The 25482-nt window shown below is 39.1% G+C and overlaps 1 protein-coding gene across 3 annotated transcripts in view; it reads right to left on the bottom strand.

Moving 5' to 3' along the window:
* Nucleotides 1-25482, bottom strand: part of LPP (LIM domain containing preferred translocation partner in lipoma) — a 655957-nt gene that overhangs the window by 162219 nt on the left and 468256 nt on the right. For all 3 annotated transcript variants that reach the window (XM_014452226.2, XM_023750563.1, XM_014452224.2), the window contains one exon: nt 5447-5573. In XM_014452226.2, the coding sequence (XP_014307712.1) occupies nt 5447-5573 (127 nt within the window). The remainder of the gene's footprint in view (nt 1-5446; nt 5574-25482) is intronic.

The raw sequence follows: 25482 nt of genomic DNA on the forward strand, positions 1-25482 counted from the left end.
GCATAGTCTCCTCTAACATTGACTTTTTTTCAAGAATTTAGGAAAATTGCCTTAAAGAATGTTATAACATCTGGATTTGTATATTTCCTAATGGTTGGATTTAAGTTAAATACTTTAGCAAAACTATTACATAGGTATGTTGTATACTTCCTACTATATCATATCAACTGGCACCTGTCAATTTGTCCTAGTATCAATGATGCTAAATTTCATCATTTGAATTAAGAAGGTTTGCTCCAGACCGCTACATTATAAAGGTATCTTCTTTGTATATAAGCCACCTGGGAGGTAATTTTTTGATATCCCTCACTTAAATTAAAAAAGGGGGTGGGGTTTCATTGAAACAAAGCAACATGACCACAGGAGAACCTACTCCATTCACCCATTTACTTTTATTTTGTTCCCCTTCTCTCCCAGGTGCAGCCTGTAATCTAGTAGAAGATTTTTGACAAGGAAGCACTTAATGACTGCAAATCAACTTTAGTGTCAATGAAAATTTCAGCATTAAATAGGCAAACTGGTTGAAAAAGAAAGTAGGTGATGGGGTTAGGTGGGTTAGTTCTTTTAGGGTGGTACTTGGCAATGTTATTTCTAACCCAGAATGGAACTAAGGTAAAATTAAGATAGAGGGCAAGAGAGGACTCTTATAAATCTCTCTTGTGTCAGGCCCTTCTACAGACACACTGATATGTAGCCCTCCTTCCCTCATCTCCAGGCAGACTTATGGACTTTGTCTACTCTCACATAGGCCAGGCAGACCCAACAAAGTGCTGATAATCTGCACTGACATCCTTGCCTTTCTCCTGTTCTTCCCAGGAACTCATGAACCAAGTGAGGGCAGAGATTCTCTTTGCATCTAGATGTCCCTAACAGCCAGCACATCTGCAGGCATGGAAAATTTCTCAGGAAACATTTAATGTTTAGAGTGGAACAGTAAATGATAGTTCCGTTAACTCATCCTTTGCTTTCTGCTTTTAAGAGGTAGAGCTGACATTCAAATCAAGACATTCTGGCTTTGGAGCCCACATTCTTAACCACTATTGACAGAACAGTTCCCACAGCATTTGACCTCAATGTGCAAAGGTTCATTATGTAAGATAAAATCACTAGCCTTTACTCAGGCATTAAAACTCCTCTCCACAGTATGGAGGTTTTGCAATTTTTTTTAAAAAAAACAGAACTACTTTATGACACAGCAATTCCGATTCTGGGTATATATCCAAGAAAATCTAAAACACTAATTTGAAAGAACATATGCTCCCTTATGTTCATTGCACATTATTTACAATAGATAAGATATGGAAGCAACCCAAGTGTCCATCAATAGACAAGTATACAAAGAAGATGTGGTATATATATAAATTGCAATATTACTTGGCCATAAAAAAGTATGAAAGCTTACCATTTGCCACAACATGGATAGACATAAATGGTATTATACTAAGTGAAATAAGTCAGACAGCAAAAGACAAGTACTATATAATTTTACTTAGATGTGGAATCTAAAGAACAAAATAAATAAACAAAACAGAAATAGACTCATAGATACAGTGAACAAACTGAGGGTTTCTAGATGAAAGAGGGGTTGTAGGGTAGGTGAAAAAGTGAAGTGATTATGAAGTACAAATTGGTAGTTACAAAATAGTCAAAGGGATGTAAAGTACAGCATAGGGAATATAGTCTATAATATTATAATAACTATGTATGGTGCCAGGTGTTAGAATTACAGAGGGGATAACTTTGTAAATTATATAATTGTCTAACTACTATGATATACACCTAAAACTAATATAAAATAATACTGAATGTCAACTGTAATTAAAAAATTAAATTATAAAAACAAAATAATAAAGTCCTCTCCGTATTGCTCTCAACTTATTTCTCCAATCTTATTTCCCAATATTTATTCCTTCCAACATAGGTGATTCTCTTCACTGGTTTTAAACCCTTCATGTTAAAAATTCCCATAATCAGAAATGACCTCATTTCTATAATGTTATCACACTTGCAAATCTCTATTAGCATACTTTTAAAGACTTGATTCAAAGGCTAACTACTCCACAAAACTTTTCCATTCTTGCCTCAGGATGTCCTTTCTTTTTTCTGAATTCTCAAAGAACTTTGAACTCACTTGTCACTTTTTATCTTGAGTTATGATTAAACACCATAACTCTGTGCCCATCCCCTTTTAGACTATAAGCACCTTTAAAGTAAGTCATGTTTGCCTGTCTCCATATGTCTCTAACATCTAGAAGGATAACTTGCATCTAATAGGTACTTATTGTATGTTTTCCACATAAAGCAAACTTTCCTTGAATAATCCTGGCCTCAAGTCATATTTTGTTCATTCTATCTACTTAGAAGAGAATATCCTCTGTTATTTTCCATCTGTACAAAGCTGGTATTCTCCATGAAACCTTTCTAAATATCTATCCTAAACCTTTGGATGTGCCAATATGGTCATAACCTGGATTGTGGTGATGGCAGTGGAAATGAATACATAGGTCCAAACCCACCAAATTGCATACATTAAGCATGTACAGTTTTTTCGTATACCCCAAGAAAGCTGGGGGAAAATCTTTTAGAAATAACAAAATGTATAGACCTGGAGCCTGGATTCTAATCCAGTCACAAAACTGACTAGTTGTTGATATGGGCAGATTACTTAATATTCCTGTGTCTCAATTTCCTAATATGGAAATAGTAATAGCATTTACTTTACAGGGTTATATTTTTTAAATATGGATTAAATGAGTTAATACATATAAAGTACATAGAATAGTATTGCCATATCATAAACACTCAATAAAAGTTCATCATCATTCCACATTTTTATCATGGTTTATAAAGATCATTTGGTAATGATTATTTACCAATGCATGACATATGTTCTGTTTTTTATAGGAACCTAAATTTAAATCAAGTATTAATTAATTTTAAGGGGCATATCTTGTTTTCTTAAACTATGGGATAACTTTGATTATTGAGCATATTTTACATTACAAGAACATGGCTAAGTGCTTTCTATAAATATTTCATTCAATGTGATAACAGTATAAGCTAACTACTATTTCCATATTAAAGATAAAGCAAAACAAAAACAAATATTTAGAGAGATTAATAAGTTTTGAAGTTGTCCAAGCTAGTAAGTAGTAGAGCTAGGATAGTTCTTGAAGGCAAATATAATAGTTAATTTATATGTTTCCCAAAGTGCTATATATATATATATATATATATATATATATATATATATATTCATTAACATATTTTTCCTTATTGCTAGGTAGTTTCTGCTATGATATTTGAAGCATATATATTTGGTATTATTATTTTTCATTTTTAATATACTTTAATACAGAGAACATACTTTTCACTTTTAACATGCTTTTTAAAAAAGTTTATCTTATTTCAATATATATCCTTCTTTCACATCAATGACAAGAACATAATATACTTATAGTATATTTTAAAATAAGTAGATACTTTTTTTTACTGTTTTCCATGTCTTTGTGTTAATCTATATCTACTTATATTTAGCTTTTAGCTATGTTACATTTATTTGGGTTGATGCTGTTTCCATATTATCTTACTAGTATTGAAAGAAATGCCAGAGAACCTTTTCCGGGGCTCAGATGGATGAGGAACATGGCAATAGTGATTAGTCAGCGAGGGGAAGAGAGGGACAGAACCTAAATTTTAAGTTCTCACTATTGTGCTTTTAGCTAAGCTATGCTATCTTCTGATTACAAATAAATGCCATGATTTTCACATCCTAACCCAGTCCACCTACCATGTGGTTTTGAACCAGTGTTTTCTGTTTATTTTTTAATACATATTCCCCAATAAGAAGCAAATGGGAAGACATGCAAATTGGAAAAACTTGAAGAAGTACAAGCCCTGTGCATAGTGCAATTTCCCACCTCTGTGCCTTCCCAATGCCCCCAAATGTCTTTTCTCCATATGTACTTAAAGCAGCACTACTGAGCCCTAACTTGTTTGGCTCAGTGGATTGAGCATCAGCCTGCAGACTCAAGGGTCCCAGGTTCGATTCCAGTCAAGGGCATGTACCTTGGTTGCGGGCACATCCCCAATAGGGAGTGTGCAGGAGGTAGCTGATCAATGTTTCTCTCTCATCAATGTTTCTAACTCTCTATCCCTCTCCTTTCCTCTCTGTAAAAAATCAATAAAACATATTTTTTTAAAAAGCAGCACTACTGAAAATTAGGTCAACGGATGGGTGTCTGACTAAGGAATGTTTGTCACCCTGTGATGAGACAAATACAGAGAGTATTTAGAAAAAATTACAGCAATTTAATAGAGTAATTTATCCTTGTTAAGTCTGATAATGGTAAAACGTAGGTCTTCCATTTTGTATTTTTTTTTAATTTCATTTTCTTAGTAACTAATTTTAATTATACTCTATAAAAATACTGATCTCCAACAGACTGGGCAGGAATCTTTCATAACAAAAAAACCTGAGAGGTATGCTTTAGGGTCCAGGTTCAAGTGCCACCAATTCTTCCATAAAGCATTCCTGATGAACAGAGCTTTTTTTTTTAAATATATTGTATTGATTTTTTACAGAGAGGAAGGGAGAGGGATAGAGAGTTAGAAACATCAATGAGAGAGAAACATCGACCAGCTGCCTCCTGCACACCCCCTACCGGGGATGTTCCCGCAACCAAGGTATGTGCCCTTGACCGGAATGGAACCTGGGACCTTTCAGTCCGCAGGCCGAAGCTCTATCCACTGAGCCAAACCGGTCAGGGCGATGAACAGAACTTTTAAATTTTTATAACGTTTGACCTAAGCAAGCATCTCTCATGCCTCTTAATAATTTTAGCTACATTAGTAATTATTTGTGCTTTTCTTCTCTCTTCTGAATAATTACAACCTCTTGGAAGACAATTATGTATCCATAACACCTCATAATTGGCATGTAATTCATAAATTCACATTAAATGAATGGACAGATGGATTAATTGTTCATAATTATTCACAGGCTTAGACAGGGGAGAAGTTAAAAAATATATAAAGGGAGCATCCTTTCCTTGAACTTGGATAGGGAAAAGGATTGAGAGCACAGAGTTTGGACACTGCCCAATTCCACATTTTGTATATTAATATTTAGACCTGAATACACACAAAAGCCCTATTTCTGCATAATAAAAAGCTAATAAATGATCAAAAATTAAGTTTTAAATCAAATGTATCTCACGAAACTCTGAAGTACCCCTGAGATTTTAGTATAAGCCAAACAGATATCACATTATGGCAGTCTCACACAAAGCAACTTCCAGAACACTCAGATGTGTGCACATGGATACCAACTCCAATGCATGCAGACTCTAGTCCTTTACCACTGGAGCTGATAATACTCCTACTTACTAATTAAGGAAAATAGGACAGGACATTTACTTCAGAAGTCAGCTCTGGGACCACTCACCAAAGTATTCGTCGGCAGGTGGATTTTCCATGTCATACAGCATCTTCTTGGTCAGGTGCTCTAGTTCATCTTCAGGGCGGAATGAGGGTGGATTAGCTGGAGGCCCCTTTGATCCCATTTGTCCACTCTGTAAAGCAGAAAACACAAAGTCCTTTAAATGCAATTTAGACATCAACCAAGACAGTCCAATAGTGTTCACACTGTAAAGGAAAGAGCATTGGACACGGCTATTAGGAGACCTGGGTTTTATACCTGGTTTTATCAGTAGTTTTGTGTCTCACCTTGGACACAGCAGTTGATTCACATGCATCATCTATCAGGCTTTAGAAATCCATGTGTACAACAGACGCTACTTCATTCAACAATTGCTAGGAGTCACTATGTATCAGCTTTATATTTATCAAAATGATAAATACATAGAGCCTCCCTCTTATGGAGCTTATAGTGAAATAAAATGAGAGATAAAGGCACATCAAAAATGAAAGATAAAGCAACTGTAGAAAGTGCACCATCAGGGTACAAATGCCACCTCTCATATAGCCTGAGAGGAAGAATTCCAGAGCAGAGGTGGTGACACAGACTAGGACATATTCAGCTAAAAGAGGTTCCTCACATTAAAGTGGCATAAGGAGCTCCTGGCGCTTGTGTATTTCTGGAATATTTATAATGTTTGAGATAGAAAATGAAACACATCTATTGAATACAGGTGTCCAGAAGGTGAAGGGCCTTGTGTTCCAGTCAAGGAGTTTGAATAATGTTTTTCTTACCAGCACTACAACCAGCTAGATATCAAACGGAGAAGTTAAATCAGTGGCATTGACACTGGGCTGGTGTTTTAATCAGTGGGTGAGCCAGGATTCTAGCAATGTAATGGAATTAAGAGCCATGTGAAAGACACTTCAGGTGACCAACCAAGAGTCCAAAGTAAGTGGAGAAAGAAGAAAGACCAGATGCCAGAGGTAAATTGCTTTGTGCTGTGTAAGTAAGAGGGCATGTGTTATATTGTCCTTTGCTATATGATGACTTGGACCATTTCCAATATCACCCTCCAACATCTTGAATCAAAGTGTTAAAAACAGAAAGACTGTTATAGAAGATTTAGAAATGATGATGATGATGTCCACTATGGTTAGTGGGAAGAGATGAGAGCAGGGATGTTCTTCCTTTATGTTTACAGATTCTTAAAATGGTTGGCCAAGAGTTTCTCCTGTCATGAATAGTTTATAAGAATTAGTTCAACAAAACTTGCATGTTCATTCCCCAGTTATCTTCACTGTACTGAAAGATGTACTGATGTGAAAATCCAGTAAAGTACAAATCCATGTACTAATGTTTTAATCTTACTACCAACATTTATTGCAACAACTCCAAGATGGATATCGATTATTTGTGTGATATCTAAGCTATGAAATGCCTTCTAAACATATGTAAAATTGTTAATTGCTACCTATTTGGCCTTTTTTCTTCCATTATTTATCATCCATTTTTTAGGTTTTAAAAAATGTACAGAAAGTTGGAGTGCAGACATGCAAAAGGCTGAAAATGCCAATAATTTTTTATGTTTATCTCTATCCTTACACCTGGAGTTTTATTTCACTGTTGGACAATTTGGATTGGGGATTCAAAGCAGTGATAAACTATGACATGGGGCAAGTGACAGAGACTAAAACTAAAGCTACCTGCCAGCATCTGAAGAATCATTACCTCAATTTACTCATTGTGAGGTAAGAAAATTCATACCCAAAAAATTTAGGGTAGGGCTAATTATAATAAAGTCAGGACAAGAGCCCATCTTAGAATCACTCATTTATTCAATAGACAATAAATGTTAAACTTAGGGCCTCCTCTACAATGCAAATAATGCCTGCCCAATATAATTGGTGTGAGAATTAAAGGAGCTAATATTAATGGTGCTGGCTATTCTAAACTAAATCAACAACTATTAAAGAAAACTTGATAATTCTTGCTTCCTGGTTTAGGGTGGACCCTCAGAGCATAGACACATTTCATCATTGTTTGAGCCTAATATCTGCTTCCCTTTAACCTAAATAAAGGCAGCAAGAACGCTGTCTGTCCTTTGTACATCTAAGCAATTCAGATTCTACCCTTAGCACTTATATTTCAAGTACAGCTCCAATTTCAGAGTACTTGTCAGCTTTTCACAGATTTTAAGAAAAATCTATCATTTATTTTATTTATATAATTAAAAACTCCTTTCTATTTGCTTGTGATACTGTTTCTGAAATAACACATTTGGAAAGACTGTTTTCTTTGAGATTCTAATCTCATAAAATGCTGATCTTGGATTGCTGGTATTTCTTACTAGGAAATAGAAGTAGAAGAGTGAATAGTATCAGCAGTCTATTCATTGTGGCATAATAATAATTCCTCATATTGTGTGCCCCTTTTCAAGATGCCTGCCTTCATACACATGGGATCTCAAGTGTTTATACAACAGCCCCATGTGATCTGTGGTTCCATTTTATGGATGAAAGAATTGAGGCTCAGAGAAGATAAGTGATCAACCCTGTGAGAAGTAACACCACTGAAAAACAGTATGCCCTGACTGAAACCAGGTGTGCTGAGTTTGTGTGTTTCTGCTACACTGTAATGCCACTCAGTGTTCCCATTATCTTCCTCTCCAGGCTCTTCTAACTTTATTATTCTGTAATAACTTGGATTTTTACCTACTGACTCAATTAAGCAAAGATATTTTCAGAGTGGAAGTTTACTGCTAAATAGTGAAACAATAGCACTTCAAAACAAATATAAACAAAGCCTCTAGCCTTTTCTAAGAAAAAGACAGTCTTATAAGTATCAATATTAATCACTATTATGTGTGTTCTTTGAAATGCCTAAAGGTGAAATACATTACATGACCCACAGATGAGAGTTATTGAGAAAGAGATTTTAGAGGACTCCTTTAAAATTCCTTTAACACCTTTTTCTAAGAAATTGTAAAGTGCTAAGCACTATCATTATAAAGTCAAATTATTCAGGATTCCTGCTTCTGACAACTCACAGTTTAATAAGAAAGAGACATAAAAAAGGAAAGAGAAAAAGACATGATAATAGGTAGTTACAATAAAGTGCAAATACTAAAACACTGGTATGAATTCAGTGTTCTGAGATGGGAGAAAACTGCCAAAAAGCAGAAGTCCTCTTAGTTTGATTTTGAAGGATAAATTGGATTTCACCAGATATTAGGAAGGAAGGAAAGAAGGAAGGAAGGAAGGGAGGAAGGAAGGGAGGAAGGGAGGGAGGAAGGATATAAGCAAACATCTCAAACACCAAGGCATTGGAATGATACCTTAAAAATGCTCCAGACATCATGGTATTTATGAGTAATTTAATGGCTAATGTGCTCACCAAAGTCTGTTGCCTCTTCTTTCTGTGCACACAGCTAGACTACATTAGTGGCAGCTGTATGAGGTGCAAGTAGGAAGGTGCTGACCCTGTGGAGAGATGCCAGCCACTGACCAGAGTGGCCTGCCTGAAACTGTTACTTACAGAAGGGAGACAGGACAGAAATATGTTCAAAGATTAATGGCCGAAAGTGATGGGACAGTGATTTACATCCTATTTATGTTTTTCTATGTTTTTCTTCTTCTACAATGAAGATCTTATAGGAAAATGTTCACAATCTGCAACTGGTTCTTCTCTGCCATGGTTCTTCTCTTCCTAGGGGCCCAGCTTATTATCATTCCAGGGAGGGCTTAATATGAATATTGCAGCTAATTCTGGATCTAGGTAAAAGTAACGGGTGAGAATGTGCAAAAGTGAGGACTGTTTCTGCGAGCAAAACACACGTGGTCAGTGCTGCTGGTTGTCAGTGCTGCTCAGCTAGAAGCCAGGCTCACGGCTGACCAGTGCAACAGCGGTGGCGGAAGCCTCTCCCACCTCCATGGCAGTCGGACATCCCCCGGGGGTCCTGGACTGTGAGAGGGTGCAGGCCAGGTTGAGGAACCCCCTACTCCCCCAGTGCACCGGGCCTCTACTCCTATATAATAAAAGAGAAACATGCAAATTAACCATCACTACATAACTAAGTCTCTCCGCTACACCCACCAGCCACCAATCAGAGCGACTATGCAAATTAACCCAACAAAGATGGTGGTTAATTTGCATACGCAGGTGCAGAGTGAAGACTGAAGATGACTGAAGATGGTGGCGGCCACGGAGTTGGAGTGAGCAGGAGGCTTGGGTTGCTCCTGGTGAAGGAGGAAGCCAAGCTTCCCGCCGGCCCTGGACTCCGCTTAAGGAGTGGCTGGGGGCCTGGGTCGCCAGGGGCAACCCAGGCCTCCAGCCCTCCCTGGGCTCCACTCAAGGAGCTGGAAAAAAAAGAAAAGGAGGGACTGGGAGCAGCCGGAGTGGAGAAGCCAAGCCTCCCTGCTGCGGCCGGACCAAAGGCCTGGGTCCCGGGTGCCGGAGGAAAACCGGTGCTGGCAGCCAGGGGAAGGAAGGCCTGTTGCGCAAATCTTCATGCAATGGGCCACTAGTATTTATATAAAACTTCTTCTTACATAGAATAAGTACACAGACCCATTTATCTCTTTAATCTTAGCTTTGCCTTCAAATTGTCCCATAATTCTGATCTATTCCCCAAACTTTATTATCTTTATACGCAAAATGATATTTGCAAAGATTCCTTTGATTCTATTCTATCATACTTTTATGTCCATAATATGTAGGAAACATATCATTATAGATTTTTATAGTAAAATCACAGATACTAATATCATGGCCACTTTATAATCTATAAAAAGTCACACTGAGTAAGTGGAAACCTCATTATTATAGAGATTTCCATTTACAAGAGGACTTGAATCACTTGTCAGCATCCTGCGAAACAATCTAGAACTTCATTCAGCATTCTGAATCTGAGTAAGCAGCTGGCAGGTCACAGGTTTCTTCAGCCTACTGAACTTTCACTACATGCAGGGGATGAGATCAAGAACATCCAAAGGTGAACTACCTTCTCCTACCACCACACTCCTTGGGTGGAGAAAGAAGAATTCCACTGCCCCAACTAAAGAGAAAAGGGAGCATGGTAGATAGCCAGCTAATGTGCAAACAGGGAACACCCCCTGGGAGAACACTCACTGCCTTAAGTCTTTGTTATCAACAATGTAACTATCCTATATAATAAAAGGCAAATTGACAGAATGGCAGTACAACCTGTCGCTAAGGCGTGCACTGACTACCAGAGGGCAGAAGCTCAACGCAGGAGTTGGCCCCTGGTGGTCAATGCTCTCCCACAGGGGGAGTGCTGCTCAGCCAGAAGCCAGGCTCATGTCTGGCAAGTGTAGCAGCGATGGCAGGAACCGCTCCCACCTCTGCAGCAGTGCTAAGGATGTCCAACTGATGGCTTAGGCCCGCTCCCCATAGGGCTCCTGGACTGTAAGAGGGCACAGGCTGGGCTGAGGGACCCCCTCTCCCGAGTGCACGAATTTTGTGCACCAGCCCTCTAGTTTTAATATATGTGGTAAGGAGCCATCTTATAAAATGGCTCCCCAAAAGCTCTTGTGGGACTCTGATATTGACCTCAGGGTGAGTCATTTTCACTGGTAAGTCCTTATCTGCTGTTGATTTCCTCATTACATAGTGCTAGATAACTTGAACTTACTGCAAATCTGAACCTTGTCAGAAAAGCATAGTCCAGGCAGATAAAATACCTAGAAAAGGTGGCCAAGATATTCAGAAACATTACATGATAATGAATACTCTATCTCTCCGGGTCCCAGAGCTGCTCATTTTTCTTGTCCATTTGTAATGATGTACAAGAGATTCCTCTCTTGGATGGAAATAACTTCAATTATGTGTTCTTGAAAAAAGAAACATGGAAATTATCTTCTTTCAAAAGGTAGAATTAGCCCCATTTTGGAGCTGAAAGCCTGCCAGAAAAAATATATTTCTGATATTTTCACTCCCCCCACCTCCTATTTAACTGTGTCAAGTTTGCAGTTTGCAATTTCCTGAGGTTTCTTCTGCTTTGTCTCACTGAATTATCCCACTCTCTCCTTAGTGTCTCACTGTCTAATGGAAGGAGCACCTCTTCTGACCAAGGGGAGAAAGTTTGCTGGACATCCTTTCTGCTCCAGGTAAACAGAAGTGGGCCACAGAGAAGGGAGGGACAAGGTAAACCACCTATTAACAATTAGAAACCCATAAGGGAACATTCCCCACTGCTTCAGGGGAGTAGAACAGCATGCTCTCAGTCCTTCTAATCGTAAGTTCCATTTTCTTGGAGAATAAATAGTCAGTGCACAATGAAGACCAAAAATTTTGACTTTAAAAGTTTGATTCTGGCTTTGAAATAGATTCCAATTAGTCTTCAACTTTCAGAAGCTTGATTTTCTTATAACCTCTTTTTCATATTCCCTTTCTCATGCTAGACCTTGATGCCTCTAAATCACCTTTCCTAAGCCAAATTTGCAAGCATAGCCCAAAAGTGATGATTCTGAGTTACAGCATGATGAAATTGCTGGGTGTTACTGCAGCCAAGGGAAAGTACTGGGTGTCCAGTAAGCGGTCTATAGTGTTTGCACACCAGGGTGCTAAAATGATGTGGGCTGAGCTGAGAGAAAGTGGCCCCTCTCCACACCCACTACTCTCAGTTTCCATGTGTCGAGGCAGTCTCAAGAATGGTGGGCTTGGAGAATGCTTGTTTCTAGGCCTACTGTCCAGGGAACCAAAGTTCACATTTCACTGCTCCTTCTCTCTTTAATCCCAGGCAGACCCTCCTTAATGGAGAAAGCGAGTTACCTCTGTGGGATGGTAAGATTTCTCTCAGTTTGCTCTCTTTCCATCTTATATTGTCCCAATAAGAAGCTATTTCCACAATACTATAGCTAGAAATTACATGCATTCCCCCTCCCTCCATTAATTAGGCTTTATGCATGTTAGGCATAAGTGATTTGATATCACCAAGGCAAGACAATTACAGGACATTATTTCCATTGGTAGGTTTTACCTCAACAAGACTCAAGAAAGAAAAGTTTAATGAATGGAAAAAAAAAATTGTTGTTCAAGCCTATGTTTCCAAACTAAACCAGGTATTGGTCTTTGCTGTATTAACCAATGTTACCCCAAATAAATTTAATTTTAAAAAGTACATCTGATAATTATCATAATAATAAAAGGCCAGAGGCGTCACAACCGAAACAACCAAATGACCAGTCACCATGAGGTGCATGGGGCACCTCTCGGGCCCTCCCCCCCCCCTCCCCCTCCCCCCACCGAGGTGCCAGCAGCATCTGTGGAGTGTTGCTGCACACCTGCAGCATCCCCAGAGCGTCACGGGGCTCCAGCAGCGTCTGCAGAGTGCGCAAGGTGTCGCGGGGCAGTGGACATAGCCCTGATGGCAGGCTAGGCCTAGGGGACCCTACACTAGTAAATGTATATAAATACACAAGGTGGAGCAAACGTGGGCTCACAGTTGCGAGTATGACAAACAGAGCTTATGCTTGTATTATTATTTTTTAATTATTCCTCACCAGTGTCTGGCAATGACTTTCTCTGAGAAGACGCTTCATATTTATTTGGTCGCCTGGAATGATGGAAAGGGGTAGTGCCTCCAACGTTGGGAAGAAAGGTTTTATCACAAGGCACTGCTTTCTATGCATTGTCCCATAGAAAAGCTATCCTTAACTAGAAGGTCTGCTTTTAATAAAGTTATATCAAGCACATATTATAGTTTCTCTTACCAGGTTCTGGTCCTAACTGTGGTTCTCATTCACTGGGTTCAAAATGGGGTTTTGCCAATTCTTTATTTCTAAATATGTTTTCACCTTTTATATCTTTTTTCAATTGCAGTTGACATTCGACATTATTTTATGTTAGCTTCAGGTGTACAGCTATTGAGATTGTCTCACAATCCTTGCCATTATTATGTTTAAAAAGGATGAAATTAAAATAATACAGCCAGGAAGATTTGATTTTGTGTGATGGGAACACAATGCAATATAAAGATCATGTATCATAGAAATGTACACTTGAAATCTATAGAATCCTATCAACCAATGTTACCCCAAATAAGATTAATTTTAAAAAGTATATCTGATAATTACACATGTATATAAATATACAGGGTGAGGCAAACATGGCTTCACAGTTATGAGTACGAGAAATAGAGTTTATGCTTGTATTATTATTTCTTAATTATTGTATTATTTTCCATATGAACAACTGTAGACTTACTTTTGCCCCACACCGTATAGGCAAGAATACCAGTGTGTGTCTGTGTAGGAATAAAAAGCAAATACTAGAAGGAAATATACCAAAAAATAACAGCTCATGTGGACGATGGGGATTATAAATAATTTATATATTTTCTTTATAATTTCAAATGATCTGAATAAAATATAGTCACAAATGGATGACCTTTAGAATGTAACAAATATCAATAAAAGCCTAAGCATCCATTAGAGCAGAAGAACCAGAACAACTGGTCGCTATGATGCGCACTGACCACCAGGGGGCAGAAACTCAATGCAGGAGCTGCCCCCTGGTGGTCAGTGTGCTCCCACAAGGGGAGCACCGCAGCCAGAAGCTGGGTTCAGGGCTGGCAAGCACAGTCACAGCAGCGGGAGCCTCTCCCGCCTCCATAGCAACGCTAAGGAGCAGTGAGCCAAGTGGTAAGGAGCAGTGAGCAGAAGGGAGATAAGGAGCAAGGGGTCCTGGACTGCGAGAGGCATGTCTAACTGCTGTCTTAAGCACAGGAAGCGGGCCTAAGCTGGCAGTCAGACATCCCCCAAGGGGTCCCAGACTGCGAGAGGGCACAGGCCGGGCTGAGGGAACACCCCCAAACCAGTGCACAAATGTCGTGGACCAGGCCTCTAGTCCGTTATAAAACATGGGTTTTCAACCTTTTCTTTGTCATTTTCAGGTTTGAAGCCAGGAGAAAATGATGAACCTGAAGTGAGGACAATTTGATGAAAAACAAACAAACAAAAAACAAAAAAACAGAGGCACCTAGATTTTCAGTCTGATAGGCACAGAAACACTTTCCTACTCTATGAGCTGTTTCTATCTAGTGGGATTGGCAGATGCCTGAACGTGACACCCCACACTGAAATAACATGCAAATCCGTTTTCGGTTTTAATATGCAAATATGATGCTTGGCACATCACTTTCCATGGCTGAGGTAAATTTCTGTTTTTGAGTTTTTCGTGGGAAATGCACACCAGCAAACAAATGGTTAACTCCCCCTATTTCACCTGACACAAGGTGGTTTTCATTTGAGTCAGAAAGGTTCTTGCTCAGAGATCCAAGTCACTTCGGATGCGAAGAGAGGGCATGCTCTTTGTTTAATAGCAATGCCACCTGTAGCAAACAAGTCCTAACTCTCACAGGTGCATTGATCACATTGGATTTCTGGGCTTTGGAGGGGAGGCAGGCAAAGTGTCTAGGTGAGAATAACAGAGAAAACGTTGTTTGCTTGACCTGTGAAAATCTAATCTAAGTGACAACATGGTGAGAAAATTAGCTTCTGGCCCGAGTCAAAGGAAAGAGGTAAAGGTCCTTGCTTCCAGAATATTCCAAAAGTGTAGAAAACTGTGTCCTCTGGTGAAATCCACATTAAATTGTCCACCAATGCTAGTAGTGAGGCCTGAAACCAGTCCTCAAGATATAAGTGAGCTATATCCAGTTCAAGGAATATATAATCCAGTCAGGAAATCAAGGCTCATGAGGGAGGAATGAAGAACAAAGCAAAAACCCTGACTGTTCATCAGTATGATGATACTCAGTGTGGCTCAGACACTTAAGAGAACAAGATCTCAGGGCGACCAGCTTGGGTTTGGATCCCACCTCTACCACGTACCAATTATGTGACTCAGGGCAAGATGTTTCATTTTACTAAGTATTAGTTGCTTAATCTATAAAACGGGTTCAATAGGATTTGACCCATGAGTTAAATGTGATGGTCACATAACCCATTTACTGCCTGCACTGACTGACAAATTACCTTTAAAGATGAATGTAACTATATGCTAGGTTGTATAAATATCATGTGAACATATCAATGGATGATAGGATACAGAACAAAGAGGATATGCAATGAACTAAAGCGTACCAAACACAGGCCAAGAGGATAAGGGGCTTGAATTAGAACTTGAAGGAAAGAGAAAACCTTTCACATATCTATGCTCCTTTACAGGCAACAAGGAACCCTGGCACAACACTCTGACACACTAGGTTTAATTCAATACTTTCTGCAGCATGAGAGCTTTTTTTTTTAATCAGGAAATAAATCAAGTTAGTGGTTTTGTTAAGTGACTTAGCCAAAATCACACTCATAGTAAGTGGCAGAGCCAGGAGCTAAACATGCGTCTTCTGATCCAAGCTCAGTGTTTTTCCACTAATTTACAGCTGCCTTTGTATACTCATCTAGAAATACGAAACTTACATGATTCTATCATAAAGGTTAATCAAGACAGTCAACCTCCCTGATTAAAGCACGATGCTAATTATACCAGAGGCTGGAGACCAATGTGGCCCCTTTTACTTTCAGAAACATTGATTGTGGAGAAATGGAGAAAGCGTGGGCTTCGGAAGCAGAAATGCTGTTTCAAATACCAGGTGATAGCATCAATTTTGCATAACATTTCACAAGTTTTTGAAAACTTCTCTTAGCAATAGTTTTTCCATCTGTACTTGTAAATAGGGTTGGGAGGGTAGACAGGGGAGAGGGACGGGCTCCATCTCAGGGCCATTATGAGCAAAATCTAAGATGATACATGGAATATGCTAATATTTAAGAGCGGCTCGTGACTTCTGTCAAATGCTAATTGTCTGTCAAAACCGAGCTAGGAACGTCTTTCAAATGTGGCAGGAAGGTGGGTGAGGGAATGTGAAGAACTCCGTGCCATTCCTTAGCGCTGTACCAGACAGGGAGAAAGAGCGTGCCCTGATATCAAATCTAAAGACCAGTGACATTTAATAATTCTTACTGATCATCAAACATGACTCAAATAATAGTAATTCTATTGAGGAAATGATCCTTTTCCGTAAACTCTGAAAGAGTAGAAATATATGCATTCATTTCATACATTTATTGATTTATGTGTATAGACTGAAAATAAATATATACTGAGTGTACAGAGGGACCAGACAATGTTCAAAATAGTTTACATTAATTGACTCATTTAATCACCACAGCGGCCCCATCAGGTGGTTACTACTTTGATTTTACCAATGAGAAAACTGAGTCACAGAGATTACCTTGGAAGTAACTAGAAACCTGGGATTTGGATCCAGTTGCCAACTCCAGAAAGTGCACGCTTAACCACCACACAAACAGCCTCAGCCTCTTCATCTATTTGCAATTTTTGTCAGAGGGATTTTATTATCTATCTACTTATAGATTGCAACATTCAGGCAAATTTAATCATATATTACAAAGCCTTGAACTATAGAAGGAACTTTTCTGAGAGGAAAGTACTGCTTTTTATGACATAGTATGTCCTCTGTGTAGAAAAATGGCAACTAAAGACATAGTCAGCTTTCTGGGTAATTCTGATGGAGGTGCACTGAGACAAGACTCTGTGCACCATGGCCATGTTTGATGTCTTCCCTAATGATTCAGCAAGAGAAGAAATGCTGCTCTAAAGACTACTTTCTTGCCCAGTCTCTGACACACGTTGGAGGGTGAATACTAAATCTTAAAATATTAAAAGGAAATGATAAACAGCACTGTACTTCAAGGTGGGCAAAGGGGAAAATCATGTAACATTCACTAATACTCTTTCATATAAAAAACTAAGAGATAATGCCATTTCCCAGTGACCAAAATAATCTTGTTTTGTTTTTTTTCCTACTGGGTTATGGTCTAACCATGAATAAAATACTACGAAAGTATTCTATTCTACAAGAACTTGGGCCTCTCTAAAGTATGACAAGCAGCCGTAACTGGTTTGGCTCAGTGGATAGAGCATCGGCTTGCGGACTGAAGGGTCCCAGGTTCGATTCCAGTCAAAGGCATGTACTTTGGTTGCGGGCACATCCCCAGTAGGGGGTGTGCAGGAGGCAGCTGATCAATGTTTCTCTCTCACTGATGTTTCTAACTCTCTGTCCCTCTCCCTTACACTCTGGAGATCATTCAGTGGTAGATTAAATCCCTTCACTAATGAAAAAACAAACAGAGAGTCAAGGAGGGGAACTGCCTTGTCCAAGGTCACCTAGAAAGTGCATATAGAATCAAATCAGGAAAGTAGGTCTAATTCTGAACTAGTTCAGTTCTTTTTCCAACATAAAAGATCCTCTCAAAACAGTGATGCATTCTTGATGCCCTATAAAGTATGCCCATTCTTGGCAACACATTTTGGGAGCTCTAATCTACATTTATGCAGTATTCTGAGATCCCGAGATGGAAGTTGCTATAAAGTGAAAATCATTGCTGTTATTCTTGGCGAGCCCACACAGACTGACAACAGCTGGCACAGATGCGGTCCACAGAGGATTCTGCCAGGCTGGGCTGGTGCCATCCCTGTGTAAATCTCCCTTTCCCCGACTGAGGGTATTTCTTTTCAGTTTATGCAGACTCTGTGAGTTTCTTGTTACAGGTGAGTCCAGAGTCCTCATCAAGGTGGCCTCAACCTCTCCTCTCCCCTTTGGTCTTAATCATTATTTCCTACCACTTATATGTTTCAAAGAGAAATACCTCTTTTACATGGTGATAATTTGCTTGATCCAGGGCCTTATGCAATGTCTGGGGATTACAATAATAACATTATGGAGTCACTACTCTGTACAAGTATTATCTCCTTTAACCTCTGGAATAATCCAATCACATACATGCTTTTGCTATCCCACTTTCAGACACAGAGAAACTAAATAACTTGCTCAAAGTCACAGAGCTGGAATAAAAAAGATTTGTATCCAACCACACTGATTCTAGAAACTGACACCCAAGTGTTAGTAACTAGAGATTAATATCCGAAAGGAAGGGGTCCACAGTGTTACTATAACCAGAATGAAATTAGTTTGATATAATTAAGTGTTATGAACACCCAAAGGGCTATTACTATTACACCACCATGAACATCATCAAAAACTCTACATGCTTTACTATCTCTATCATTCTAACTATCCTGGGTATAGGTAGAACGCAAGATATTGTTAGCTTTATTCTTTTTCTAACCAAGAAAGGTAATGTAGTGACTGACTCAAGTCATTCAGCAATGCCTCACCATCTTGATAATGCTTAACGTTATGGATTGAGCCTCCATCATTTCCTGAATATACAGAGAGTCTTTTGAAGAACAAGTAACTATATGTTACAGTACATAGAAAACATTAAGGATCACATTGTTTCACTTATGAAATGCAACCTAGCAAGCTTTCAATCAACAGAAAAACTAAACACTGAGGAGATGACAGGAAAAATAATGCAGTTATTCAGAGTATACTTGCTGAGTACTTACTAAGCACTAAAGAAATAATTGAGACAAGATCCTGCTATCTAGGGGGTGTAGGAAATGTTAGACATCTGGACATATACAAAAGTACCATATCCAAAGTATCTAAAGTAAAATCTTTTTTAAAAATATATTTTATTGATTTTTTTTACAGAGAGGCAGGGAGAGGGATAGAGAATTAGAAACATCGATGAGAGAGAAACATCGATCAGCTGCCTCCTGCACACCCCCCATTAGGGATGTGCCTGCAACCAAGGTACATTCCCTTGACCAGAATCAAACCTGGGACCCTTGAGTCTGCAGGCCGACGCTCTATCCACTGAGCCAAACTGGTTAGGACATAAAGTAAAATCTTTTAATAATTGCCATAAGAACACAGAGAAAGAGGAGATGGCTCAAATTGGGGAGCTGAAGGGACACTCACAAGAAAAGGTGGCATTTTAATCAGGTCTTGGATGAAGGTGGAATTTAGACACCCACAGATGTAGTAAGAATAACAAGCTAGGAGAAGACCCCAAGAGGTACAAAGAGAATCAAATTGATCAGTTCTCATCTTTTATTTTAGGTAAGAATACGTGTAACTGACCTCCAGCTCTTATGTGTCCCTCTGTGTTTCTTTGTTTGGATCACTGTCTACATTGTGTATGAAAATGCTACTGATATTTTAGTGAAAGCGAGGAAACTGCTGGTACAGTCAACCTGTATGTGAGACTCCAGGAGAAGATGCCTACATAGCAGCCCAGGACCCTGGCACAGCGGGTCAGCGAGTCCAGAGTAAGTTAAACACTACTCACTGAAATGTATGATTTTTGCTGATCTTAAAAAAATGACTTTTAATGAGAGGCTGAAGAAAATGAGCATCAAAGTGGCTGTGATGAATTCTGATGCTAACACCTCAATGTTTAGAAGAAGGCCAGGGTAGAGGAACACGAGTGCCCTGAGATTTTGCTGACACACAAGGAGTGAGAATCGTGATGGAAGCTGTTTTGGTTTGCTTTGCTTGTTCACTTGTTTGTTTTTGCAGGTTCCATAGAGTTATGTGCAGTCTTTCCATAAAATCATGGCTGTAAGTTTCCAGGAGGCCTCTCTGTTTGCTCCTCAGGCATCTACGTTCCAGTGGGTACAAAGCCTGCACTATCATAAAAGCCAGAATGAAAATAAAAAATCAATGTGTTTTACTGTCTCTGTATCTTAACCTACAATCTCAGATAGTAAATAGGAGTCAAGGATTTATTTTCCCAACTAAGAAATATATATATATATTATTAGCAGCCTGGTTGTTCTGAGTACTAGATCATTCTTTGCCATAAATTTGCTGGGTGCTATCTATTAAGTCATTTCACTTCTTGGAGACTGGTACCCTTAAATGGATATATCTTCAATCTCCTAATATGCATATTTCTTTTGATAGACAATAAGAATAGGAGAAGTAAAAGTACTCAAGTAATTTGTGAACAGCAACATGCATAAAGGGTACACACAAATCATCATCATCATCATCATCCTTATCATTCTCATCATCATCACAGCTACAATTTATTAAGCCAGGCACCTATTTTAAATATTTCAAATGCACTTCATCCTCTCAACCTTTTGTTGATAGTTATACTTATTGCCCTTATTCAATGATGAAGAAATCACAACAGAGTTTTGGGTAACGTGCTCAAAGTATTGCAGCCAGGAGTCAAACATGACTATATTTCATGGTCTTAACTGCTACACCATGTGTGGTATTATGTGTTGCATTGTGGGTATTTGTTTTTTCTTCTTTACTTTCTAAACTTTTGGCTATAGTGTTATGTGCTCTCATACCTGAAATTTAAAATTGTATCTACTGAGCAGGCACAAGGTGGCAGGTACTGCATTAGTCAGGCCTTTGATTACAAAGGTGAGGTTAATTAGAAATGCAAAATACCCCATGGCACAGTAGCTTAAATTGAAGGGTAAATGTGGCTGATAAGTATATTTCTATCCATGTCTATGGAAAAGACATAGTTAGAAATATACTGAAGGATGAAAGAAAGGGTCTTTGATGAAGATAAAAACAGTGATAGGTAACCATAATTACCAACTAAAATGTGCAGGCATTGTACTGAATGGATGTTTTTAAAATTGCATGTAATATCATTAAACCTCCCTCTGCAAATGAATAAACAGAGGCCCAGGAAAGTTAAATAGGTCTCCTAAAGTTTTGCAGACAGTACAAAAAGAGCCAAGACTAAAATCCAGGTCTGTCTGGCTCTAGTGTTTGTGTTCTTAACTGCCAAACTACCTCTAGGAGAGGGAGAATGATGTGGAAGGAGAGAAGAATGCTTTGCCTATTCTCTTATTCTACCTAGTTCTGACTACAGAGATTTTGATGAGCATTTATAGAACTCATATATATTTCACACTGCTATTTATCATCCCTTAAAATGTGTTATTTCTTGTGCTCAAAAGGGTACATAGAAAATTTCCAACTTGAAGACGAAAAAAAACTTGGAATATTTTATTTTGGACATTATACCAATTAAAGGTAAAATTGGGAAATAAATTAAAATTTCTCTTTAAGCAAGTAGAGCAGTCCCTTTGGAAGAAAATAATATTTTTCACTTCAAAGACTAGCATTACAGAGGCAAACTTAGAGGCTTACTGGTATAGGTTTAGGTTTACCAAGTTCCAACTTGCAAAAAGAAAACCTAACCCACAGCAAACAGCAAGGAGGTCAAGACTGGGATGCCATTACTATAACAAACACTGGATTCAGAAGCCAGAAGATTAGGATTTAAGTCCCAATCTGCCACATACTAGTCACATGGCCTAGCATATGTCATATAATCTCACTAGACCTCACTTGCCTATTCTGGACCAAATGGTCTCTGCCTACACTTCATGAGGTAGGTTTGAAGATGACTGCCCTTGGGAGTATTATCTAAATCTTTAAGAGTTTGTCAAATGTAAATATCTTGGCTGGAAGACATGACCTATGATGGAATAGGTTTACCTGTGATTAAATGAAGGGGGAGATACACAGTGATTTCACAGGTCAGAGAAGCATATCAGTCTTAGAAATCCCATTCTAAATTTCCTCAGCTCACTCCCTGGGCCAAAACATGAGCTCAGATCTCCTGATATACCATCATGCGCTAAGCAGACAGAGAGTCCTAATATCTTTATCACTGTTTCATGTAATAGCACACCTCTTACAAACAGGTGGCACAAGAAGCCCTATGACTTTGGTGAAGTCACTTTATTCTGTGGGTCTCCATCTCTCCAGTGATTGAATGAATATGGTGAAGGGTACTAATTCCTACCAGAGAGACTTTATTAAGGAGTGTGAAAATGCTCTGAGAACAGTAAAAAGTCAAAGGCCAGAGACAGCTGATACCTCCTCTTCAAGCCACTGTGAGGACTTAGGCACTTGCAAAACGATTGATTACACAAGCATAGGCAAATCAACTTCTCCTGCCAAAAACATGTGTTGCCCTTGGTGAAATAATAGCATTTTGGCCAGAGAGGAAATTTCGTCATTTTCTTTGACTTTGATTCTGACTTTTGCAAGATGCTAGACTGGAATTCAGGAACTGAGCATCTAGAACCCAACACAGGCCCTGACCATAGTTCTCAGCCTACTGTAAGCAATTGAATCACTAGTGAGTGGAGAAGGGCTCTGCTAACACCTCCCGACCCTGAGGCACCAGTTCTCTAGCCTGTTGGGTAGCAGAAGAGAACTGAATGCCTCCTACAAGCATGGCACTGTGTTAATAGGAGGCAGGTACTATGGGGCTTAATGAACAGATCACTTAACTGAGGTGAACATAGTGAAAATAATAAAACTAGGATTGTAATCCAGGTTTAACTCTGAAATGTACACTTTTTGTCAGTTGAACAAAAGTGCCTGCCCTCCAGGAGCTCACAATCTAGTGGGGAAGTCAGAAAGGCAACTCAATAGACTGTGAGCTCCTTGAGGGCAAGGACCATGTTTTATTCGTTCTTGTATCTTCAGAGTCAAGCATGGTGTTTACCATGCAGAAGGTTCAAAATTAGTGTTTGTTGAATGAATGAACCATAATCTAATGTTTTCCCTCTTAAAATACTAATCCTATTATATTACTCTTCTGTGCTCACGCAACTCTGCTGGCTGCTCATTGCCAGTACTGTGAGCATTGCTCAAAGGAGTCCTTTGTAGTCCTACCTTCAGAACCTCTACTATGATTCATCCCCTTCCACATCCTCTTTGCACCAACTCCATATCCACCATCCACTATGGCATGCTGTTCAACAAATGTCTATTGAATGAACAAACAGATATGGGAAGGGAGAGGTCTGCATATATATGAGCCATGGATACAAGAATGCCTTGTAAACACCAAGGTTAGATCCATTAGGAAGTTTCACAGAAGGCAATTGATTTGGGCCATCTACATCTCAAAGACTAGATGACATTGCATCAGAAAAATTCAATCTTTTTTTTACTATTAATTAGACAAATGACATCAGAACAAAACATTTTTATTTAAATCAGAATATGAACTGTGCCAAATTCTATCTTCTCCTAAGGAGAAGGATATGGGTGTAGGCCAAAAGCCCATCATATGCATTATTGTTTTTCTTCTCCTAAGTACTTAGGGAAAATTAAGTCTCACTTGGCATGCAGTGGCTCTCAGCAAGGTCATGGTTCTTCTGCAGTGGTGCTGGGGCAGACAAAGTAAGAACTATATTTTCAAGAGGAAGAAACTTCAGGCATCTTTGAAAAATAAGACAACTGGTTAGCCAGGATAGCATGGGAAAATAAGGGCTTTGGTCAAGAAATCAGAAAGTCAGTGAAAAAGTTGGAGAAAGCTCCAAAGTCAGCCCTTCCACCCTTGAAGTCAGCAATAAGTGGACCATGGCTACTTCACTATGAGGCAAGGGTTCTGCCTCTGTCATACTGTGAGACATCGAGCATCACGCAGTTTGCTCATCTGTAAAATGAGGCAGCTGGAATTGAACTAGATAATCACCTGCAATTTGGAAAGTGAAAATGAGAAAGCATGGAGAAAAGAGATAAGCTGTAACAAAGCATATAAATCGAAGGACTCATAAGAAAGCCCCCAAATTCCTTCACTATCTTGACAGCAAGCACAGCTAAGAAAATCTCTGTCCTTTCAGAGCCTGACATTGAGCCTCTCACATCAGAGCATATATCTCCCCTCAACACATGTACACCAGGTGCTTGTGCTGTTGCCCAAGCTAAAGTCTTAATGCCCCAGCCTAGTATCTATGAAGATTAGAAGCACTTTTCACATCCTTAATGCTGAGGCCCCCCTCCTGTTTTTCTGTACTGCCTGCAAATGTCACACTGAGATAAGAGATAGAGCAGAAGCAAAGCTTCTGCTAGAGCAGCGATTTTCAACCTTTTTCATCTCATGACATACATAAATTAATTACTAAAATTCCACGGCACACACAAAAAAATATTATTTTTTTCCAATCTGACAAAAACAAGAGGTATAATTTTGATTCCTTCACACAGAACCACTATTGTTCTGTTGGCTGTTGTCATTTTTTAAATTTTACAATCTAAGGGAAAAGAAGTCAGTGCCCCTGACTAAATAGTTCTTGCGGCACACCGGTTGAAAGTCACTGAGCTAGATGAACACTTGTTGAGTGTTTTACCTTGCTTCTTCTTATGCTCGCGTCCAGAACATTGCCATTTCCTTCCTCCACTTGTCTATTCTCAAAGTCATGGTTTCCCTATCCTCACTGCCCATTAGGATCACCGGGGAGCTTAAAAATTAACAATGGCCACCCTCCCGATCCCAACCCAACAACACTAAATCAGTATCTCTGGGGCTGAAGTTCAGAAATTGGTATGGTTTAAAGGCACCCCAGATAATTCTGATGAACAAATGGGACAAGAACAAGTCCTCGTTAAAACATTGGAAGTTATGCACTGTTAACTTCTCTATCTTTTTTAACTGGCATTTCCTGAGGAATTGTCCATCTGAACTACATGCACAATGCCCATTAGGTGTCTCCCCAGACACAGCTATAAGGGTCAGAGCTGCAAGAGAGGCTGTGGGGACAAGTGAGAGCCACTCACCTTAGTTTAAAGCAGCCTGGAACTTTCTATACCTTCTCTTTATCATCACTGCCTGTAGTACAAGCCTGTGGCTACATAAAATAAAATCATTCAGAGGAAAGTCATGTACTTTGACTAACGTGATTCATCCTCAAAGCTTCTTGATATCAGTAATAATAATGGCTACATTTATTAGGCCCTTATATGCAAGACACTTCGTTAAGTATTTTACATAGACTATTGCATTTAATAACCCAAAAATCCTTAGTAGGCAATTATAGTTAATATAACCACTATACAGTGAGCACACAGGCTCAGTGAGAAGAATGCCTGACACTCTGGCCAGGGCTACTCCAAAGCCTGTAAGAGACCCTGACCTAATCCCTATCTTCACAGAGATGGAGGAAGAATTAAGCTCTCCATATGTGAAAATTTGACTCCAAGAATAAGGAGTCATCCTTTGGTTTTGTTTATGTGCCTGATAATACCCCTACTAAGAGAGGCCTAAATAGAAGTCACACTGTGTGGGGAAAATCAGTGTGGTGGTTAGGGGAGGCAAGAGACTTCAAAAATC

This window comes from Myotis lucifugus, unplaced genomic scaffold, assembly GCF_000147115.1.
Source record: "Myotis lucifugus unplaced genomic scaffold, Myoluc2.0 scaffold_14, whole genome shotgun sequence".
Lineage (NCBI taxonomy): Eukaryota > Metazoa > Chordata > Mammalia > Chiroptera > Vespertilionidae > Myotis > Myotis lucifugus.